We start from the raw sequence: 20892 nt of genomic DNA, 5'->3' as shown, positions 1-20892 counted from the left end.
GTGGGAGTCACTTGATATCACACTTACAGATTGATTTTAAAAACTTAAAAAAGAAGTTAAAATATTTGCAAAATTACAAAACTGTTAATCCATAAATACAGCTCTACCTCCTTAAGATGTCGAGGAACACTTGCACTGGGAAGAGGCAGCACGGCATGAAGATGGTTGCTCAGACACCTGCATATTTGGGGCAGACAGATCTGGTAAACACATGGCCACCCTCCTTTAGCAAGAATGACCACACTGTGGCCTGTTCCCTTCAAAGTTTCTGTCCCAACATCCATGACACAAATTTTTGCATAAGAACAGAAGATGGAGTCACAATGGGAGCCTAGCAAATGAATACAATTTTTTTATGGAAATCCTCTAAATCCAGGGCCAAATGGTGAGCCAATTTCTAATGGTTCCTCATACAGTCAGGTGTGTGACTTACCAAAGGATGGATTACTTTGGCTGCAAGGGTGAGTCTCAGGTATAAAGGGGTAGTTGCCCTTTGAAGTCTGCCACCTGAGCAGGTGCTGTGCTCTTGCTGTGGAGACATCTCACGTCTGCTCCACGATGGCTGTTCCTTTGGGTACCGAGAAATGAAGATTTTAGTCAAGGGGTTCTCTCTCCTGGGACACCCACCAAAACTTAAAGCATGGTCTGTAATAAAAAACTAGTTAAAGCAAAACATTAACAGATAAAGGTGTCTGTGCATTGCTAGAATTCCTTTATTGTTGTTATTTTTTGGGTTTTTTTTTTTTTTTTGGTTTTTTTGGTACCATTTTATTTTTTATGTTGGTTGCCACGTAACCAATCAGTGTCCCTTCCACATGCTGGCTTGGCTTGGTCCCTATGACTCAGAAAATGAGGTGGCATTGCTGAGCTTGTCTGGCTCTCATTTTGAACCCCATGTTGTAAAACTAACATCTTTTCTACAAATTTTACGGGCAGTTATTTTTGCTGGTGCAGTTGAGTTGAGAAATGCTTTCCGTGGACTTGGGCTTGCAATTCCAAAGAAAGCATATTTCCTTCGGCCGCCAAAGAAACAACTGCATTGCAACGCAACGCTACAAGGATATGAACTTTGTAATAGGACGCCTGGGTCTCATCCTTATCCTGCATCCTGTCTCACCTGGAGAGTACCGTTTGAAAGCCAATCCCTAGCCAGTACTTTTTTTTTTTTTTCCAACTCCAGTTTCTTCTGTTTATTTATCCTGCCAAACAGGTCCTTCCCTGTCCCGGGAGCCCCCACTGCTGTGATCATCCTGTAGGTGGCGCTGTTGTGCGTGGTTGCCGCATGGCGGTGTGTTGGTGTGTTGGTCAGTTGTCCCTGGGTGACTTGGTGCACCACTTGGGTTTTTAACTCTGTGTTTCTGTAACTGTTTGCGCTGCTAGCTGCTACACTGAAGCGACCCTGCTGATCTCAAGGCAGTCCACCCTTGATGATTTAGATGGACAAGACCCCGTTCCTAAAACAAGCGAGCGTGCTCGGCCTAGGCTCCGTAAAATGTTCAGCCTGGACATGTCCTCTTCGTCAGCTGACAGTGGCAGTGTAGCATCAAGGTGCTTAACTTGTGCATGCTTTGTTCTGTACTCTTGGATCTCCTCCCCGTGGATGCCGTTGCAAGTAGAAGTTCGTGAGATGAATGCCATTCTATTTTTTTTTCTAGCTTGTTTTAAGAATTTGCATGACCGAAAAAAAAGCATAACCGTAGCCCTTTCTGTGATATAATTATTTCCAAGACAATGTTCCGTGCACTAACTGCATCTTGGTTTTTGTCTGTTAGCAATGGCTTAAAAGCTCTGATCGAAAACATTACCTTCCATTTAATATATATATATGTATTTTTCTCTTTTCATTTTCTAAGATATATACTTGATATATATAATATATACATATCAATATATATTAAGAAACTGTCTGTCAAATATAGCCATTTTCAGATCATGCAAAATAAATGGCTCTAGTTGGCATATATCTAACAGGAAAATTGAATATATTTTACCACCGGCTTTTTAGAAGAATGTAGAAACATACATCACCTTTACAGACAACTATCTGCCTTGTTTGGAAACAATTATTCCGGGCTTAAGTTTCCTCATTAAATCCTGCCAGAAAGCAACATTCAGTTAAAAATGAAATTAAGGGCATACCTAAAAACCCTTTAATCCCACCTCAAATCTTAGAGCTGTTGCCATGGACGCTAGCCATACATGTTCATCCTGACATGAGAACAACCCAAGCCACAGCCTGCTCCCTTCTAGCCACTGGGGGTCTCTCACAACATAGGTGGGGTCTTCTTTTGCTGCCCGGTGTAGATCTTAACCCTTTGGTACTGTCCACTGAGGCCTGGCATAGGGGGCATCTTTTACCTTCTCAGACATCCTCTTTCAGGTGCAAGTTCATTGCATCCTTCCACCCTGAAGAGTCCTGAAGGTAGACTTCATCTGTAGCATCACTTACAGTCACATAAGTTAAACCTAATGCGATCTCACTCCCATGACCTGAATGTTTCCTGAGGTGTTGGTCAATTCAGTGGCTCCCCAGGAAGCTGTAGGTTAACGGACATGAGTCTTAGCAAAACGATCCTTCTCAGAGGCTTCTGCAGCACGACACAAACGCAGAACCAAAGCCCCGGGCCTGCTTAGTGCCTGCACGATCATCCACCACTCTTCAGTTAGAAGAGATCACAGAAGACGTGCCAGCCATTCATCCATCACTTGCTGACATGTCTACACTAGTATCCAGCCATCCAGCCTTTGAGAATCTCTGTGTTTGTGGACGCTGTGTGCTCACATGTGCCACTCACACAGCAGTGTGTATTTCAGATGCTGGCACACTGTCTTCCTGCATCCACCAGACCTTAAATACCTGTCTCTTCTTCAAGAGCCAAACAGTTAAGAAAAGGCATGCCATGAGTTTCAGCATGCAATGACTTTATATACGGCTGCTTTTTTTTTTTTTTTTTCAGTTCTAACATTTTTTTTTTTTTTTTTTTGCATGGGCCTGACCGGAAGAGCTAGGAAAGGGCTAAAAATGAAATGTAGAGTGCTATAGAAAAGGCACCAGGAAACCAACGTAGGGCCTGATGATAGAGGTAGGGAAAGCTATGTAAAGGAAGCTGTAGGAAAGATGTATTTTAAAAAAATAAAAGAAGGCAGCAAAGAAAGAAATAGAGAGCAAGATGAAGGAAGGAAGGAAGGAAGGAAGGAAGGAAGGAAGGAAGGAAGGAAAGAAGAAAGGAGGGAGGGAGCAAGGGAAGGAGGGAGAGAAGGAGCAAGGGAGGGAAGGAGGAAGGAAGGAGTTGCTAGGGTGTGAAAATAGGAAAAAGCTCTGTGATTCAGCAAGCAACTTAGAGACAGTAATAGGTGGCCCCAAGTTCAAGACCAACAACTCACAAGAAATGCCTGAGAACGGGAGAGAAGATGGGAATTCAGTGGGAAAGATGCTAATACCAATAAGAAAGAGACAGCAGAAGAGAGAAAGAGGAGGAGATCCACATTAAAGAAGAGGCGTTTTTTAAAGCATGTGCTTGTTATGTTCAGCCAGAATCTACTGGCTTCTGTCATCCTCAGTGGTCCTGCGCAGCTAAATCCCTTGTGCAGGACTGGGAATGGACCACATCTTGGTCAAAAGCCTCTGGGACTATCAGGCATGGCTTCTCCTTTCCATATGCTCTCCGATGTAAGGAGTGACGGCGGTAGGTATGCTGTGCTACATGTCTGCTGACTTGGAAATGAACCGAGAGCTCATGGCTGTGACTATTGATCCTGTTTTTAAAACACTCCTGTGCATAGACTGGGTTGCTCCTTCTCGAGGCGAGAGTCACTTGCTCAGGTTTGGAAGGAGGCAATGCTCACTGTCCACTTTTGCATCTGGGAAGGCTACTGCTTGCAGTGTCTGCAGACCGGGAGAGAATTTCTGGAAGGAACAAAGCAGATGGGATCCACAGAGGAGGGTTTTTATTTTTTTCTTTTCTCACATGCTTGAGGCTTCTGACTTGGGAGTTCTGAGGTGGTGTCGTAAGAATTGGGACAGGTTCCAAGCCTGTATACATGCTAAGACAAGTGTGTTTCTGCCCATCTTCTTTCCTAACAGCGAGCCCACACAGTGTACCATGCTGTATTCGCGCCAAGGAACTACGGAAACCATCGAGGAGGTGGAGGCTGAAGCTGAGGAGGAGGTGGTAGAAGGTCTGGAGCCTGAGCTCCATGATGCAGAAGAAAAGGAATACGCAGCTGAATATGAAGCAGGGGTAGAGGAGATCAGCCTCACTCCAGATGAGGAATTGCCTCAGTTCTCTACAGATGACTGTGATGTGGAGGCGCCGCCCTCTTACAGCAAGGCTGTCAGCTTTGAGCATCTATCGTTTGCGTCGCAAGATGACTCTGGGGCCAAGAACCACATGGTGGTCAGTCCTGATGACAGCCGTACAGACAAGCTGGAGTCAAGCATCTTACCACCTCTGACTCATGAGCTGACAGCCAGCGATCTGCTGATGAGCAAGTAAGAGAAGAAAGTAGGCCTCTAGCATTTTAGCCAGGGACCACCAGAAACATGTGTGCTCTGGGCACATATGCACAAATCCCTAGACATAGAAGGCAGACATATAGTCCTAGAACATCACTGTGACTGAGTAACAGACTCAGCAAATCTATCCAGTGACACTTGTCTCGATACCACCTCTTTCTATAATAAGGTCTCAGGCAGATTGATAGTCCCTAATTTGAAATCTCAAGATGCTCTGAAATGCAAAACAGCTCTAATGATCTCCACATAATGCCGGAGATAAATGAATTCATGCCATTAGACTTTGTGCATGCATAAAATTATTGGAAAGCATTCTATCAAATGATCTTTAGACTTGATGAATACGGTGTGTATAAAGCATACATTAAATTTCATGTTGAAACTTGAATTCTATACATGACGTATTTCATTTCATATACAAGTAATCTAAACCATGAAGGCCATCAACATCTCGGACACTTCCCAAGTGTTTTTGATGAAGAATAATCAACACACACAGCGGAGGCATGTGCAGATACACAACACAAGAGATCACACGGGTGTAAGTCAGTGATTTGGAAAAGGTGCACACCGACTGGTACCTAATCATGCTTATTTTCACAGGATGTTCCATGATGATGAGCTTGAGGAGTCTGAGAAGTTCTACGTGGACCAGCCCCGGTTTTTGCTGCTATTCTATGCCATGTATAACACCCTGGTGGCCCGCTCAGAAATGGTGTGCTATTTCGTGATTATCCTGAACCACATGACCTCTGCCTCCATCATCACTCTCCTGTTGCCCATCTTGATCTTCCTCTGGGCCATGCTGTCTGTTCCCAGGCCCAGCCGACGCTTCTGGATGATGGCCATCGTCTACACTGAGGTAGGCCAGTCTGTTGCATGGCCTGCTTAGACTGGCAATCATGGTCAGCAATGTGGCCTAGTACTGGCAATTTCATATACCTCGTCAGGCTTCATATCTTACACGAGGCCGGTGTTAGTGTCATTCCCAATTAGAACACACAAAGAGACAAACTTCAGTGGGATTCATTAATTGGCCAAAGGTTCCAAAATGGTTGGAACCAGAGCTTTGGAAGCCTGCTTGTGGGAGCTGTGATATTAACCACTGTCGTTATAACAGTCTTTTGCCAAATCAAGCAAAGTGCCCAGTATCAGTGAGTACCCAACACAATGGACTCAAGATTAAATAACTAGCTAAGCACCTTGAATGCAGGCTGATGCGGTGGCACACATACCGTCCGTTTCTAAACCTAAAGTCACTCTCCATTCATCCCAACGCAAACTCTTGAAAACCTAAGTGGCAGGAGGATATGTTGCTCTCAGATGTAGGGAACAGGAGCACCTCTTTGGACACACATAGAGCCGTGTTTTCCATCATTCCCGAGACATACAGAAGTCTCGTGAAGACTCCAGGCCGAGGCAGAGGATAAGGCTCACATGTGATGTGTCCAGGCTTCTGCGGTGTTTGGGGCTGTGGCTTTTGTGATGAAGATCAAGTCTCTTCCACGACTCAGAAGGAAAAGCTTACTTTGAATAGCATTGTTCTAGCCCGAGGCTTGTGAATCATGCACCTTTCCCATTTGGAAACGCTGTAGACTTATAAGTAATTCAAATCAGGTGAAAACAGACCTTATAGTAAATGGTCACAAAAATACGTGGATTAAACATTGATAGTATGTGTGTTATATCCATGAATAATCATTCTTGAGGGTCACTTCTATTACATGCCTCCAGGATTAGACTCTGTTAAAGGAGAGGATGCGATTCGCCAGGACTAAACTGGGAGCTGGGAGTTTCTTAGATTCTTACATGCGTGAGTCACAGAAGATGCCATGGGGATAGAAAAGGGCAAGAGATACACCACTTTCAAAAGTACTCTTGCAGTTTGCAGCAATATATTTATATTTATATATATATTTATTTTTTTTTCCATTTTTTATTAGGTATTTAGCTCATTTACATTTCCAATGCTATACCAAAAGTCCCCCTTACCCACCCACCCCCACTCCCCTACCCACCCACTCCCCCCCTTTGGCCCTGGCGTTCCCCTGTACCGGGGCACACAAAGTCTGCGTGTCCAATGGGCCTCTCTTTCCAGTGATGGCCGACTAGGCCATCTTTTGATACATATGCAGCTAGAGTCAAGAGCTCAGGGGTACTGGTTAGTTCATAATGTTGTTCCACCTATAGGGTTGAAGATCCCTTTAGCTCCTTGGGTACTTTCTCTAGCAACTCCATTGGGAGCCCTGTGATCCATCCATTAGCTGACTGTGAGCATCCACTTCTGTGTTTGCTAGGCCCCGGCATAGTCTCACAAGAGACAGCTACATCTGGGTCCTTTCAGTAAAATCTTGCTAGTGTATGCAATGGTGTCAGCATTTGGAAGCTGATTATGGGGTGGATCCCTGGATATGGCAGTCTCTACATGGTCCATCCTTTCATCTCAGCTCCATACTTTGTTTCTGTAACTCCTTCCATGGGTGTTTTGTTCCCACTTCTAAGGAGGGGCATAGTGTCCACACTTCAGTCTTCATTTTTCTTGAGTTTCATGTGTTTAGGAAATTGTATCTTATATCGTGGGTATCCTAGGTTTTGGGCTAGTATCCACTTATCAGTGAGTACATATTGTGTGAGTTCCTTTGTGATTGTGTTACCTCACTCAGGATGATGCCCTCCAGGTCCATCCATTTGGCTAGGAATTTCATAAATTCATTCTTTTTAATAGCTGAGTAGTACTCCATTGTGTAGATGTACCACATTTTCTGTATCCATTCCTCTGTTGAGGGGCATCTGGGTTCTTTCCAGTTTCTGGCTATTATAAATAAGGCTGCTATGAACATAGTGGAGCATGTGTCCTTCTTACCAGTTGGGGCTTCTTCTGGATATATGCCCAGGAGAGGTATTGCTGGATCCTCCGGTAGTACTATGTCCAATTTTCTGAGGAACCGCCAGACTGATTTCCAGAGTAGTTGTACAAGCCTGCAATCCCACCAACAATGGAGGAGTGTTCCTCTTTCTCCACATCCTCGCCAGCATCTGCTGTCACCTGAATTTTTGATCTTAGCCATTCTGACTGGTGTGAGGTGGAATCTCAGGGTTGTTTTGATTTGCATTTCCCTGATGATTAAGGATGTTGAACATTTTTTCAGGTGCTTCTCTGCCATTCGGTATTCCTCAGGTGAGAATTCTTTGTTCAGTTCTGAGCCCCATTTTTTAAGGGGGTTATTTGATTTTCTGAGGTCCACCTTCTTGAGTTCTTTATATATGTTGGATATTAGTCCCCTATCTGATTTAGGATAGGTAAAGATCCTTTCCCAGTCTGTTGGTGGTCTTTTTGTCTTATAGACAGTGTCTTTTGCCTTGCAGAAACTTTGGAGTTTCATTAGGTCCCATTTGTCAATTCTCGATCTTACAGCACAAGCCATTGCTGTTCTGTTCAGGAATTTTTCCCCTGTGCCCATATCTTCAAGGCTTTTCCCCACTTTCTCCTCTATAAGTTTCAGTGTCTCTGGTTTTATGTGAAGATCCTTGATCCACTTAGATTTGACCTTAGTACAAGGAGATAAGTATGGATCGATTCGCATTCTTCTACATGATAACCGCCAGTTGTGCCAGCACCAATTGTTGAAAATGCTGTCTTTCTTCCACTGGATGGTTTTGGCTCCCTTGTCGAAGATCAAGTGACCATAGGTGTGTGGGTTCATTTCTGGGTCTTCAATTCTATTCCATTGGTCTACTTGTCTGTCTCTATACCAGTACCATGCAGTTTTTATCACAATTGCTCTGTAGTAAAGCTTTAGGTCAGGCATGGTGATTCCACCAGAGGTTCTTTTATCCTTGAGAAGAGTTTTTGCTATCCTCGGTTTTTTGTTATTCCAGATGAATTTGCAAATTGCTCCTTCTAATTCGTTGAAGAATTGAGTTGGAATTTTAATGGGGATTGCATTGAATCTGTAGATTGCTTTTGGCAAGATAGCCATTTTTACAATGTTGGTCCTGCCAATCCATGAGCATGGGAGATCTTTCCATCTTCTGAGATCTTCTTTAATTTCTTTCTTCAGAGATTTGAAGTTTTTATCATACAGATCTTTCACTTCCTTCGTTAGAGTCACGCCGAGATATTTTATATTATTTGTGGCTATTGAGAAGGGTGTTGTTTCCCTAATTTCTTTCTCAGCCTGTTTATTCTTTGTGTAGAGAAAGGCCATTGACTTGTTTGAGTTAATTTTATATCCAGCTACTTCACCGAAGCTGTTTATCAGGTTTAGGAGTTCTCTGTTGGAATTTTTAGGGTCACTTATATATACTATCATATCATCTGCAAAAAGTATATTTTGACTTCCTCTTTTCCAATTTGTATCCCCTTGATCTCCTTTTGTTGTCGAATTGCTCTGGCTAATACTTCAAGTACTATGTTGAAAAGGTAGGGAGAAAGTGGGCAGCCTTGTCTAGTCCCTGATTTTAGTGGGATTGTTTCCAGCTTCTCTCCATTTACTTTGATGTTGGCTACTGGTTTGCTGTAGATTGCTTTTATCATGTTTAGGTATTGGCCTTGAATTCCTGATCTTTCCAGAACTTTTATCATGAATGGGTGTTGGATCTTGTCAAATGCTTTTTCTGCATCTAACGAGATGATCATGTGGTTTTTGTCTTTGAGTTTGTTTATATAATGGATTACATTGATGGATTTTCGTATATTAAACCATCCCTGCATCCCTGGAATAAAACCTACTTGGTCAGGATGGATGATTGCTTTAATGTGTTCTTGGATTCGGTTAGCGAGAATTTTATTAAGGATTTTTGCATCGATGTTCATAAGAGAAATTGGTCTGAAGTTCTCTATCTTTGTTGGATCTTTCTGTGGTTTAGGTATCAGAGTAATAGTGGCTTCATAAAATGAGTTGGGTAGAATACCTTCTACTTCTATCTTGTGAAAAAGTTTGTGCAGAACTGGAGTTAGATCTTCTTTGAAGGTCTGATAGAACTCTGCACTAAACCCGTCTGGTCCTGGGCTTTTTTTGGCTGGGAGACTATTAATAACTGCTTCTATTTCTTTAGGGGATATGGGACTGTTTAGAAGGTCAACTTGATCCTGATTCAACTTTGGTACCTGGTATCTGTCCAGAAATTTGTCCATTTCGTCCAGGTTTTCCAGTTTTGTTGAGTATAGCCTTTTGTAGAAGGATCTGATGGTGTTTTGGATTTCTTCAGGATCTGTTGTTATGTCTCCCTTTTCATTTCTGATTTTGTTAATTAGGATTTTGTCCCTGTGCCCTTTAGTGAGTCTAGCTAAGGGTTTATCTATCTTGTTGATTTTCTCAAAGAACCAACTCCTCGTTTGGTTAATTCTTTGAATAGTTCTTCTTGTTTCCACTTGGTTGATTTCACCCCTGAGTTTGATTATTTCCTGCCGTCTACTCCTCTTGGGTGAATTTGCTTCCTTTTTTTCTAGAGCTTTTAGATGTGTTGTCAAGCTGCTAGTATGTGCTCTCTCCCGTTTTTTCTTGAAGGCACTCATAGCTATGAGTTTCCCTCTTAGAAATGCTTTCATTGTGTCCCAAAGGTTTGGGTACGTTGTGGCTTCATTTTCATTAAACTCTAAAAAGTCTTTAATTTCTTTCTTTATTCCTTCCTTGACCAAGGTATCATTGAGAAGAGTGTTGTTCAGTTTCCATGTGAATGTTGGCTTTCTGTTATTTATTTTGTTATTGAAGATCAGCCTTAGTGCATGGTGATCTGATAGGATACATGGGACAATTTCAATATTTTTGAATCTGTTGAGGCCTGATTTGTGACCTATTATGTGGTCAATTTTGGAGAAGGTACCATGAGGTGCTGAGAAGAAGGTATATCCTTTTGTTTTAGGATAAAATGTTCTGTAGATATCTGTCAGATCCATTTGTTTCATCACTTCTATTAGTTTCAGTGTGTCCCTGTTTAGTTTCTGTTTCCATGATCTGTCCATTGGTGAAAGTGGTGTGTTGAAGTCTCCCACTATTATTGTGTGAGGCGCAATGTGTGCTTTGAGCTTTACTAAAGTTTCTTTAGTGAATGTGGCTGCTCTTGTATTTGGAGCATAGATATTCAGAATTGAGAGTTCCTCTTGGAGGATTTTACCTTTGATGAGAATGAAGTGTCCCTCCTTGTCTTTTTTGATGACTTTGGGTTGGAAGTCAATCTTATCAGATATTAGGATGGCTACTCCTGCTTGTTTCTTCATACCATTTGCTTGGAAAATTGTTTTCCAGCCTTTCATTCTGAGGTAGTGTCTATCTTTTTCTCTGAGATGAGTTTCCTGTAAGCAGCAAAATGTTGGGTCTTGTTTGTGTAGCCAGTTTGTTAGTCTATGTCTTTTTATTGGCGAGTTGAGACCATTGATGTTAAGAGATATTAAGGAAAAGTAATTGTTGCTTCCTGTTATTTTAGTTGTTAAAGGTGGCATTCTGTTCTTGTGGCTGTCTTCTTTTAGGTTTGTTGAGGGATTACCTTCTTGTTTTTTCTAGGGCGTTGTTCCCGTTCTTGTATTGGTTTTTTTCTGTTATTATCCTTTGAAGGGCTGGATTCGTGGAGAGATAATGCGTGAATTTGGTTTTGTCGTGGAATACCTTGGTTTCTCCCTCTATGATAATTGAGAGTTTGGCTGGGTATAGTAGCCTGGGCTGCAGTTTGTGTTCTCTTAGTGTCTGTATAACATCTGTCCAGGCTCTTCTGGCTTTCATAGTCTCTGGTGAAAAATCTGGTGTAATTCTGATAGGCTTGCCTTTATATGTTACTTGACCTTTTTCCCTTACTGCTTTTAGTATTCTATCTTTATTTAGTGCATTTGATGTTCTGATTATTATGTGTCGGGAGGAATTTCTTTTCTGGTCCAGTCTATTTGGAGTTCTGTAGGCTTCTTGTATGTTCATATGCATCTCATTCTTTAGATTTGGGAAGTTTTCTTCTATAATTTTGTTGAAGATGTTTGCTGGACCTTTGAGTTGAAAATCTTCATTCTCATCCACTCCTATTATCCGTACGTTTGGTCTTCTTATTGTGTCCTGGATTTCCTGGATATTTTGAGTTAGGATCTTTTTGCATTTTCCATTTTCTTTGATTGTTGTGCCGATGTTCTCTATGGAATCTTCTGCACCTGAGATTCTCTCTTCCATCTCTTGTATTCTGTTGCTGATGCTCAAATCTATGGTTCCAGATTTCTTTCCTAGGGTTTCTATCTCTAGTGTTGCCTCGCTTTGAGTTTTCTTTATTGTGTCTACTTCCCTTTTTAGGTCTAGTATGGTTTTGTTCATTTCCATCACCTGTTTGTATGTTTTTTCCTCTTTTTCTGTAAGGACTTCTACCTGTTTGATTGTGTTTTCCTGTTTTTCTTTAAGGACTTGTAACTCTTTAGCAGTGTTCTCCTGTATTTCTTTAAGTGATTTATTAAAGTCCTTCTTGATGTCCTCTACCATCATCATGAGATATGCTTTTAAATCTAGGTCTAGGTTCTCAGGTGTGTTGGGGTTCCCTGGACCGGGCGAAGTGGGTGTGCTGGGTTCTGGTGATGGTGAGTGGTCTTGGTTCCTGTTAGTAAGATTCCTCCGTTTACCTTTCGCCATCTGGTAATCTCTGGAGTTAGTAGTTATAGTTGACTCTGTTTAGAGATTGTTCTTCTGGTGATTCTGTTACCGTCTATCAGCAGACCTGGGAGACAGATTCTCTCCTCTGAGTTTCAGTGCTCAGAGCACTCTCTGCTGGCAAGCTCTCTTACAGGGAAGGTGCACAGATATCTTGTATTTGGACCTCCTCCTGGCCGAAGAAGAAGGCCCAAAACAGGACCTTTCTCAGACACTGTGTTGCTTTGGCAGTTCCCAGGTGGTACAGACTCTCACCTAAGCAGACTAAATTCCTAAGTTCCTTGGAGTCCCGGGACCAAGATGGCGACCGCTGCTGCTGTGGCTTAGGCCGCCTCCCCAGCCGGGCGGGCACCTGTCCTCCGGTCCGGAAGGTGGCCGGCTGTCCCCGGCCCACACAGGGTGCTGCCTCAGCCCCTCTGTGCTTCTGCCTGTTCCAGAGGCTGTCAGGTTCTCTGGCGCACCCTCTCACCTGTTCAGACTAATTTCCTAAGTTCGGCGGGTCCCGGACCCTATATATATATTTATACATACACACACACACACACACACACACACACACACATATATATACTCACTTAAGTTGGGGTTTTTAATTTTCTATCTCAGGGTAAAGTAAATGGGTGATCCAGCTAACATTCCACAGCTCCATTTGAACTGTGAGCAGAAGCACAAAAACCACCACACTGTCCATTGATGAAACAAGTGGGAACAAATATTTCTTTCAGTGGGAACAAATATTCTTTCAGTGAATCAGAGACTAATGAAGATGCAGATCCAGTGGTGGGGGAAGGAAGTGAGTGCTGAATGCATCAAACCTTCCTGGAGCTGAGCAGTGCTTGCCCAGCACACATAAGCTCCAGGTTCAACCCCCAGCACCATATAAACCAGGGGTGGTGTGCCATACCTGTAACTCGACATTCTGAGAGGTACAGGCACCAGGGACAGAAACTCGGAGTCTCTTTGGAGGTTAAAGGCTACAACTCTGTCAAAGAAAGAAAGAGAGAGTGGGGAGGAAGGAAGGAAGGAAGGAAGGAAGGAAGGAAGGAAGGAAGGAAGGAAGGAAGGAAGGGGGAGAGAAGAAGGAAGGAAGGAAGGAAGGAAGGAAGGAAGGAAGGAAGGAAGGAAGGAAGGAAGGACAGGAGGGAGGGAGGGAGGGAGGGAGGGAGGGAGGGAGGAAGGGAGGAAGGAAGGAAGGAAGGAAGGAAGGAAGGAAGGAAGGAAGGAAGGAAGGAAGAAACACTCTCTAACTGCTTAATAACATTCTTGGCTTCATCCTCCTCAATACCAAAACAAACTAACAAAACCTTACAAACTCCCCAAAAGTGCATAGTTTTTCAGAAAATTTTAGAAATCTAGGCATTATGTAACATATAAATATATCACTATTCAAGTCTGCCCTAACTTCTTTATTTTCATAACTGGATAGTTAGATGTATAATTAAGTCAATATAAAAACTGCTCTTCACAGACAGAACATGACCAGCCATCCCGTTGATGAATGGCCCGGTGGCTTTGCCTCCCGATAGTTGACACTGTTAACAATACAGTGTTGCTCTTGCTCAGGAGATGAGAACTATCCCACCAACACTTCAAACCCAGGAGCTCTGAGATCATTACACATAATAACAGTACATTATTCCACATAACTGTGAACATTTCTACCACCAAAACTGTGAGGCAGGCATGTTTTCTTAATTTTTACATCACTATTTCTTGTGCATTGCTATTCCCGGGAGGAATGACTTTCCCTTTCTATCATCCACGTGTAGGTGGCGATCGTAGTGAAATACTTCTTCCAGTTCGGCTTCTTTCCCTGGAATAAGGACTTGGAAATATACAAGGAAAGGCCCTACTTTCCACCGAACATCATCGGGGTGGAGAAGAAGGAGGGCTATGTTCTTTATGACCTCATTCAGCTGCTGGCTCTATTCTTCCATCGCTCCATTCTGAAGGTACCTAGCACTAACAGTTCATTGCCCCCGTGTTAGAAGTTCAGTCTGCAACAGCGCTGAAGATCCTGGACATTACAGAGCGTTGCTTGAAGGAGAGGCGATATCACCTCTGCACTAGTTTAAGTCAAAGCATAAAGGAACACTCAGAGACAACACCTTGTCTCTCTTCTCCATCGAGACCTCTAGCCGTCTTCTAGTAATCTTGGCTTTACCAAGTCAATCTCTTAGGAAGCTCTAGCTGATGGAAGGAGGCTATCTCAGGTCAAGCCCAGGACTACTGTGCCTATATAATCTTGCCTTTGAGAAAGCTATTGTTCTCAAGGCCTGAGGAAGACCTCTGCAAGGCAATGCATCCCCGACACAGTCACTCTTACCCTCTTATTTTGTACATATTTATATACACAGATAACACACATGCATTATAAATATGTATATGTATATCATATGTATGCAATGTATACATACATATATCCCCTTTTATTACACCTAGATTCTTCTCATACACTACCATCTGAATTTAGTTTCTCCACCCTCTACTCCTCCCAGTTCCTTCCCACCTACTCTCTTATCTGTGTTTACTCCCTTTCTGTGGTTTAGAAAAGAACAGGCTTTAATACATAAAAACAAAACATAACAACAAATACAAGATAAAATGAAAACCATCGTACTGAAGTCAGACAAGACAAGCCAACAGAAAAACAAGAGTGTCAAGAGAAGGCACATGAGTCAGAAACCCTGATGTTCATACATTCAGACATCCCATAAAAGTCCTAAACTGACAGCTACAGTATATATGTAGAGGATCTGGTGCGAGCCTCTATAGGCCTGTGATTGCTGCTTCAGTCTCTTGAGTGCAAAGGAACTTTGCTTAGTTGTTCTAAAGGATCTCCTGATGTCTTCTATTCCCTCTGTCTCCCCACTCCCTCTTCCTCCTCTTCTCTGGGATTTCCTGAGCTCTGGGGGAGGGATTTGATGGGGTCATCTTGTTTAGAGCTTGTCTTTCAAGGTCGCTCTCATTCATAATGTCTAACTGTGGTCTCTGGGAATTTGATCCCCCCTGCTGCCCATTTTGATAGCCAAGTGGATGTTTTTCTTCTCACGTACAAGCTGTAAACAGAAAAACTATAAACAGAAGCTGGCAAATATACTATAACTCTGTACAAATCACTACACAGCTTACATTTCCAGGCCACTGTGCCTTTTGTCACAGTCCTGATTTTTCCTATTTCCGCCTTGCTTCCTTTTCCAAAGCATTTCAAATATATAACTCATCTAATCAAATCATGTGTTTATCAGTCCTTAGAAGGATCCCTTTTAGAATAAGCTTGGATATATATATATATATATATATATATATATATATATATATATACATACATACATATGTATGTGTGTGTGTGTTTGCTTTTGGTTTTTAATGTATACTCAGTCTCTTGTTCTACATCCAAACCTGACCCAGGACTCAAGGAGTATAGCCCTGGCTGTTATCAAACTTTTGATCCTTCTGCCTCAGTCTCCTCAATGATAGTGTGATGAGCATGTACTACTATGCTCAGCTATAACTCACAGGGAAGAACAGGCCAAACTTTGAGAAATAAATGTAAAACACAGACCATCTAGGGCTCAGGAGAGGAGCTCACTGGCGTATATCGCACACCAATGGAACCATATCGCACATCATGTGCGGTCCAAATGGGGGCTCACGCTAGCAAGACCAGGGGATTCTCAGCCTCCTGGTCTGTTCATTCTAACCCTTTTTGACAGCTCTTTATCCCATTTCCTTACAGCATAAATCAGTAGACAGAACCTTTGCCCTACATCTGGTCAACAAATTTTGAGTAGAATATTTGCAGTTTTGTTCTGGGCATTGAGTAAGCCAAGGCTCACCCTACTATGGGGACTAGGAGAGGGACAGAGTCATCCTACAAAATGGAGACACTTGTAACGTGAGGAGCTAAGGTTGGGGTCACCTGTGCATGGTAAGTGGGTCAAGGCTAGTGCTAGTGCTAGCAGTGAGCACTCAGATGTGTTCTAGAAGGTTCTAACAAATTGAGAGGTCATTGTCTCATCCTTACTCTATCTGCCTCACTCTACCTGCCTTGGCTTAGTTACTCATACAAACTCTTTTCACCCGCAAACGTCTCCACTCTCCTAGGACACTCACAATTCTGTACAAGCTTCCTTAGACATAAATCCCTTGGCTTTCCAACGTCAAGGGATTGAATGTTGGAAGGGACACTGTAAGAAAGACAGCCAGTTGGCCCACCCAAGATGCTAGCTAGCCTCAGCTGTCATCTTCTCTTCTTCTAACAGTGTCATGGTCTATGGGACGAGGATGACATTGTTGACAGTAACACAGACAAGGAAGGATCGGATGACGAGCTGTCCCTCGATCAGGGCAGAAGAGGCTCCTCAGACTCACTGAAGTCTATCAACCTGGCTGCCTCTGTAGAGTCTGTCCACGTGACCTTCCCCGAGCAGCCAGCGGCCATCAGGAGAAAACGCTCCTGCAGTAGCTCTCAGATCTCCCCACGGTCCAGCTTCTCTTCAAATAGGTCCAAAAGAGGTATCTGTTGCATGGCCATTAGGTTGAAATGAGCCCCACATAGTCTCATTGATCTGGTGCCTCTGCATCTGGGGAGGGAAGTGGTTCGGTGCTATCAAAAGACGATGTTGTGACATGGAAGAAACATGCTCTGGCATATGACAGACCCAAGTTCAGAACCTGTTTCATCTGTATGTAGCTTCATTGTTCAATATGTGTGAGTCCATTCAGGGACCAGGATTTGGCCAGCACATAACCTCATAACCTAGTGTGTAGTAATATAAAGGCACATGATAATCTATCCATCATTTATAGAATCTCTGCTGAGTGTGCTATAAATCATAACAGAATTTGAAAATAGATTTAGATTTTGTCAATGGAGTTTTTTGGGGGGAGAGTGAGGACTGAACCCAGGTTCTTTCTCATATTATATACAAATTAACCCTTGTATTCAAAGGGTTAATGCCCAGGCATCTGCCTGGTAAAAGGCACATGTTTGGGACTGTAATGTGAACAAAGTAAGGACCAGCCCTGAATATAAATAGATAGGCTCAGACTTGGAGATCCTGTAGCACTTAGATGGGGCAGGTGCTCTATCTACCACGGGGCTCTCTCTCTCTTTATATGCCCCAGTACAGGGGAATGCCAGGGCCAAAAAATGGGAATGGGTGGGTAGGGAAGTGGGGGGGAGGAGGGTATGGGGGACTTTTGGGATAGCATTGGAAATGTAATTGAGGAAAATATGTAATAAATAAAAAGAAAAAAAGAAAAAAAAAGAAAGTAAGTCTGAATCTCTCACCCCCATGTGGAAAATCTGAGTCCTAGAACATGAGAAGGAGTACAAGTATTCTTCCATGGGTTTCTTCCTGAACAAAGGCTTCAAAAGCATTCAGAGGAGACCTACTGGGTGTGAACCCACAGCTCTATTCCAGCCTCGAGCATAGAGTTGTCAGACTCCTAAACACTCAGTAGACACTCTTAAAACCATCTGTGCCTTGCATGCTCTGATGCAGGAGAAAGCCAACCCTACACCTAACCTGATTTCTGTTGGCAGATCCACTGTTTGCCCTCCAGCTTGTGATTTCTCTCCTTCTCCTGCTCTTTCTAGGCAGCACAAGCACCCGGAACAGTAGCCAGAAAGGAAGCAGTGTTTTAAGCCTTAAACAGAAAAGCAAACGAGAACTTTACATGGAAAAGCTTCAAGAGCATTTAATCAAAGCAAAGGCGTTTACCATAAAGAAGTGAGTGAGTAGAAGCATGAGGGAACGGGTAGAGATGGCTTCCTGTAAAACAAAGGTGAAGATCCCAGATAAAGTGACCCAAGGTTAGATTGTTTTAGAAGCCATTTGCTAATAAGTGCATAAGTCAAGGGTTCATTTTATAAGTTTTTGGCATTGCTCTTTGATGTTCATCCAGGCATAGAGAAGAATGAGGTTCACATGGATGGGAGCCATGATACCTCTTTTCCTCCAGAGAGGGAGGCTTGGTGGCATGGGGCCAGGCTGCTTATTCAGTGCTTATACAGTTGGTCTCTAGCCTACTTCATGGATCCCTCCACTTGTTGGCAATTCAAATGGGTTAATGCCAAAGGACTAGCATGGTGAAAGGCACGTGTTTGGGACTGTAATGTGAACCAAGCAAGGGCCAGCCCTGAATATAGATAGATAGGCTCAGACTTGGAGATCCTCCAGTACTTAAATGGGGCCTTGATTTGAAGGCAGAACCCAAATCACAGTGAAATTAAAGTACAGGCCTGAAGGACAAGCCAGAGACACCAGGGCACAGTGGTAATGGCAGAGAAAGGAAACAAAAGTTAAGGACAGCATAATAATGGGCATAAGACCTCAAACCAGAAGACACAGGAGACATCTGATATTTATCTATGCTCAGATCTGGCCCTTCAAGTCTCAGCATGCTCAAGGGCACCCTCACTTTATCCTCCTCAGACCCTGTACCTCAGTCATAGTCTCACCCTAATTTTATGCAAGACAAGATTGCAATATGCAGAGTTCTGCAGCACAGGCTCCCATGTAGTGACTAGCTGGACCCAGAGAGCCAAATACCCAGAACCTGGCTTTTAGTGCTTTTTGACATGCTGTGGTGCTTTGAGGAAAAATCATGGCGCCCTTCAGGTTACCCTTGCTTCGGCAATCTATTCACCTTGTGTTCCTTGAGCAGGAGTATTTCCAGGGGAGTCTGCCTTAGCTTTAGAGGAAGGTAGGACTTGGATAGAGAGGAGCAGAAGGAAACTGAAAATGCTGTCAGTCGTTTTTCCCTCTGGCCCTTCTGAGACAAGTGGGCTTGTCTTGCAGGACTCTACAGATCTATGTCCCCATTCGGCAATTCTTCTATGACCTCATCCACCCAGACTACAGTGCTGTGACTGATGTATACGTGCTGATGTTTCTGGCTGACACTGTAGACTTCATTATCATCGTCTTTGGATTCTGGGCCTTTGGGGTAGGTTGGGGCAAGGGTCTCCACTCCTCCACTGACTTTAAAAGGAAATACATTTCCATCTTTGAGAGCTGCCACTCCTGCTTAGCCTGTCCTGTCATCCCCAGAAACACTCGGCAGCTGCAGATATCACCTCTTCTCTATCAGAAGACCAGGTCCCCGGGCCATTCCTGGTGATGGTCCTCATTCAGTTTGGAACCATGGTGGTGGACCGTGCACTCTACCTCAGGAAGACTGTGCTGGGCAAGGTCATCTTCCAGGTCATCCTCGTGTTTGGGATTCACTTCTGGATGTTCTTCATCTTACCCGGTGTGACTGAGAGGTAAGGGCTCCCCCCACAGACATCCGACAGGACAGGCCCGCAGCACAATAAAAGGCAAGGGTTTTAGTGAGGTTCAGTTCAGATCTAGAGTAGGACTTGATTTCCCGTCCTCGGGGCTTTATCTGTATCTCGTCCTCATTTACAAAAACAAAGGTCAGAAAAACAAAGAGAAGCAGTGGCCTCAGTACCATCCAGAAACAAAGATCCTCGATTTTTCAGTTTTTCTTTACACTCTAAATGATGTCAAGAGGAATTGAATCTGATCATAGGGGTGTGCCCTTTGATGGGGAAGAGACATGATAAGATGTCACTTGAGAAGCTCATGAGAAATGGTTATACAGCTGGTTGAAAAACACAATGGGAACTGATAAGGGAGAAATGGTACTATCTGCCATGAGGATGATAATGGAGCCTTAAAGACACAGGTAGAGGACCGGGAAGCCCTGTCATGAGATAATGATGTTTCTGTTGAGACAACTATTACTAATGGTTAATATGGGCTGTTGGTAGGGATGAGTGAGTTTAGAAAGGGTAGATATTACCAAGCAAGTTGGGGTACACAGTAATCCCAGCATTCAGGAGGCTAAAGCAGAAGTACCATGAGTTTGAGGCCATCCTGGGCAATACAGCAAGACTGCATTTCAAGAATAAGGTAGCTTAAAGTTCTTCACTAGGGGCAGGGCTTGACAGTGGCTACAGGCTTTCCCCTAACATCTAGAATGGAATAGATCTAAAAGTCCTCAGTAAGCTGATTCTAAAGTACCCCAAATTCTTTTTCACTTCTCCCTTCACTTCTACACCCAGAGTTCTCCCTTTTCTCCTATATGCTCTTTGCGACCGACAGATTCACCTCAAACCAGTCTTGTGACCAAGTCAGAGCTTAATGTGTGAAGAAATGAATGAATAAAAGAACAAGAGAAAAGATTGGTGTAAACAAAAGATGCCCACCCTCTTAAGTTATACAAAAAAAAAAAAAAAACCCAAAAAAAAACAGCTCATAAAAGTGGAAGTGTCCAGGTCACATAGTAGGTGTACTGGATGGTTCTATGTGTCAACTTGACACTAGCTGGAGTTATCACAGAGAAAGGAGCTTCAGTTTGAGAAGTGCCTCCATGAGATCCAGCTGTGGGGCATTTTCTCAATTAGTGATCAAGGGTGGGAGGGCCCATTGTGGGTGGTGCCATCCCTGGGCTGGTAGTCTTGGGTTCTATAAGAAAGCAAGCTGAGAAAGCCAGGGGAAGCAAGCCTGTAAGTAACATCCCTCCATGGCCTCTGCATCAGCTCCTGCTTCCTGACCTGCTTGAGCTCCAGCCCTGACTTCCTTTGATGATGAACAGCAATGTGGAAGTGGAAGTGTAGCCTCCCCAAGTTGTCTCTTGGTCATCATGTTTTGTCCGGGAATAGAAACCCTGACTAAGATAGTAGGGCTGAAGTTTTTATTAAATAGATCAGAATGCATGTATACAGCATAGTGTAGATCTCTC

At 43.3% G+C, this 20892-nt stretch overlaps 1 protein-coding gene across 10 annotated transcripts in view; it reads left to right on the top strand.

Annotated features, from left to right (window-relative positions):
• The window catches only part of Piezo2 (piezo-type mechanosensitive ion channel component 2), a 377504-nt gene that overhangs the window by 340792 nt on the left and 15820 nt on the right, over window positions 1-20892 (top strand). For 7 of the 10 annotated variants that reach the window (XR_386006.4, XM_006526169.4, XM_006526168.4 and 4 more), the window contains 8 exons: window positions 1381-1548; window positions 4085-4492; window positions 5120-5378; window positions 13902-14084; window positions 16398-16650; window positions 17738-17870; window positions 18942-19089; window positions 19194-19408. Coding sequence is in view for 8 of the 10 variants with exons in the window: in XM_006526169.4 (XP_006526232.1) it covers window positions 1381-1548; window positions 4085-4492; window positions 5120-5378; window positions 13902-14084; window positions 16398-16650; window positions 17738-17870; window positions 18942-19089; window positions 19194-19408 (1767 nt within the window). In the remaining 2 variants the exon portion in view is untranslated. Of the gene's footprint in view, window positions 1-1380; window positions 1549-4084; window positions 4493-5119; window positions 5379-13901; window positions 14085-16397; window positions 16651-17737; window positions 17871-18941; window positions 19090-19193; window positions 19409-20892 lie in introns of those variants that run through there. The other 3 variants (XM_006526173.4, XM_006526172.4, XR_001782388.2) reach the window with 2 other exon arrangements.

The sequence above is a fragment of the Mus musculus genome, chromosome 18 (genome assembly GCF_000001635.26).
Source record: "Mus musculus strain C57BL/6J chromosome 18, GRCm38.p6 C57BL/6J".
Lineage (NCBI taxonomy): Eukaryota > Metazoa > Chordata > Mammalia > Rodentia > Muridae > Mus > Mus musculus.
Note: the sequence above shows the minus strand (reverse complement) of the source record. Positions and strands in the feature narration are given on the sequence as shown.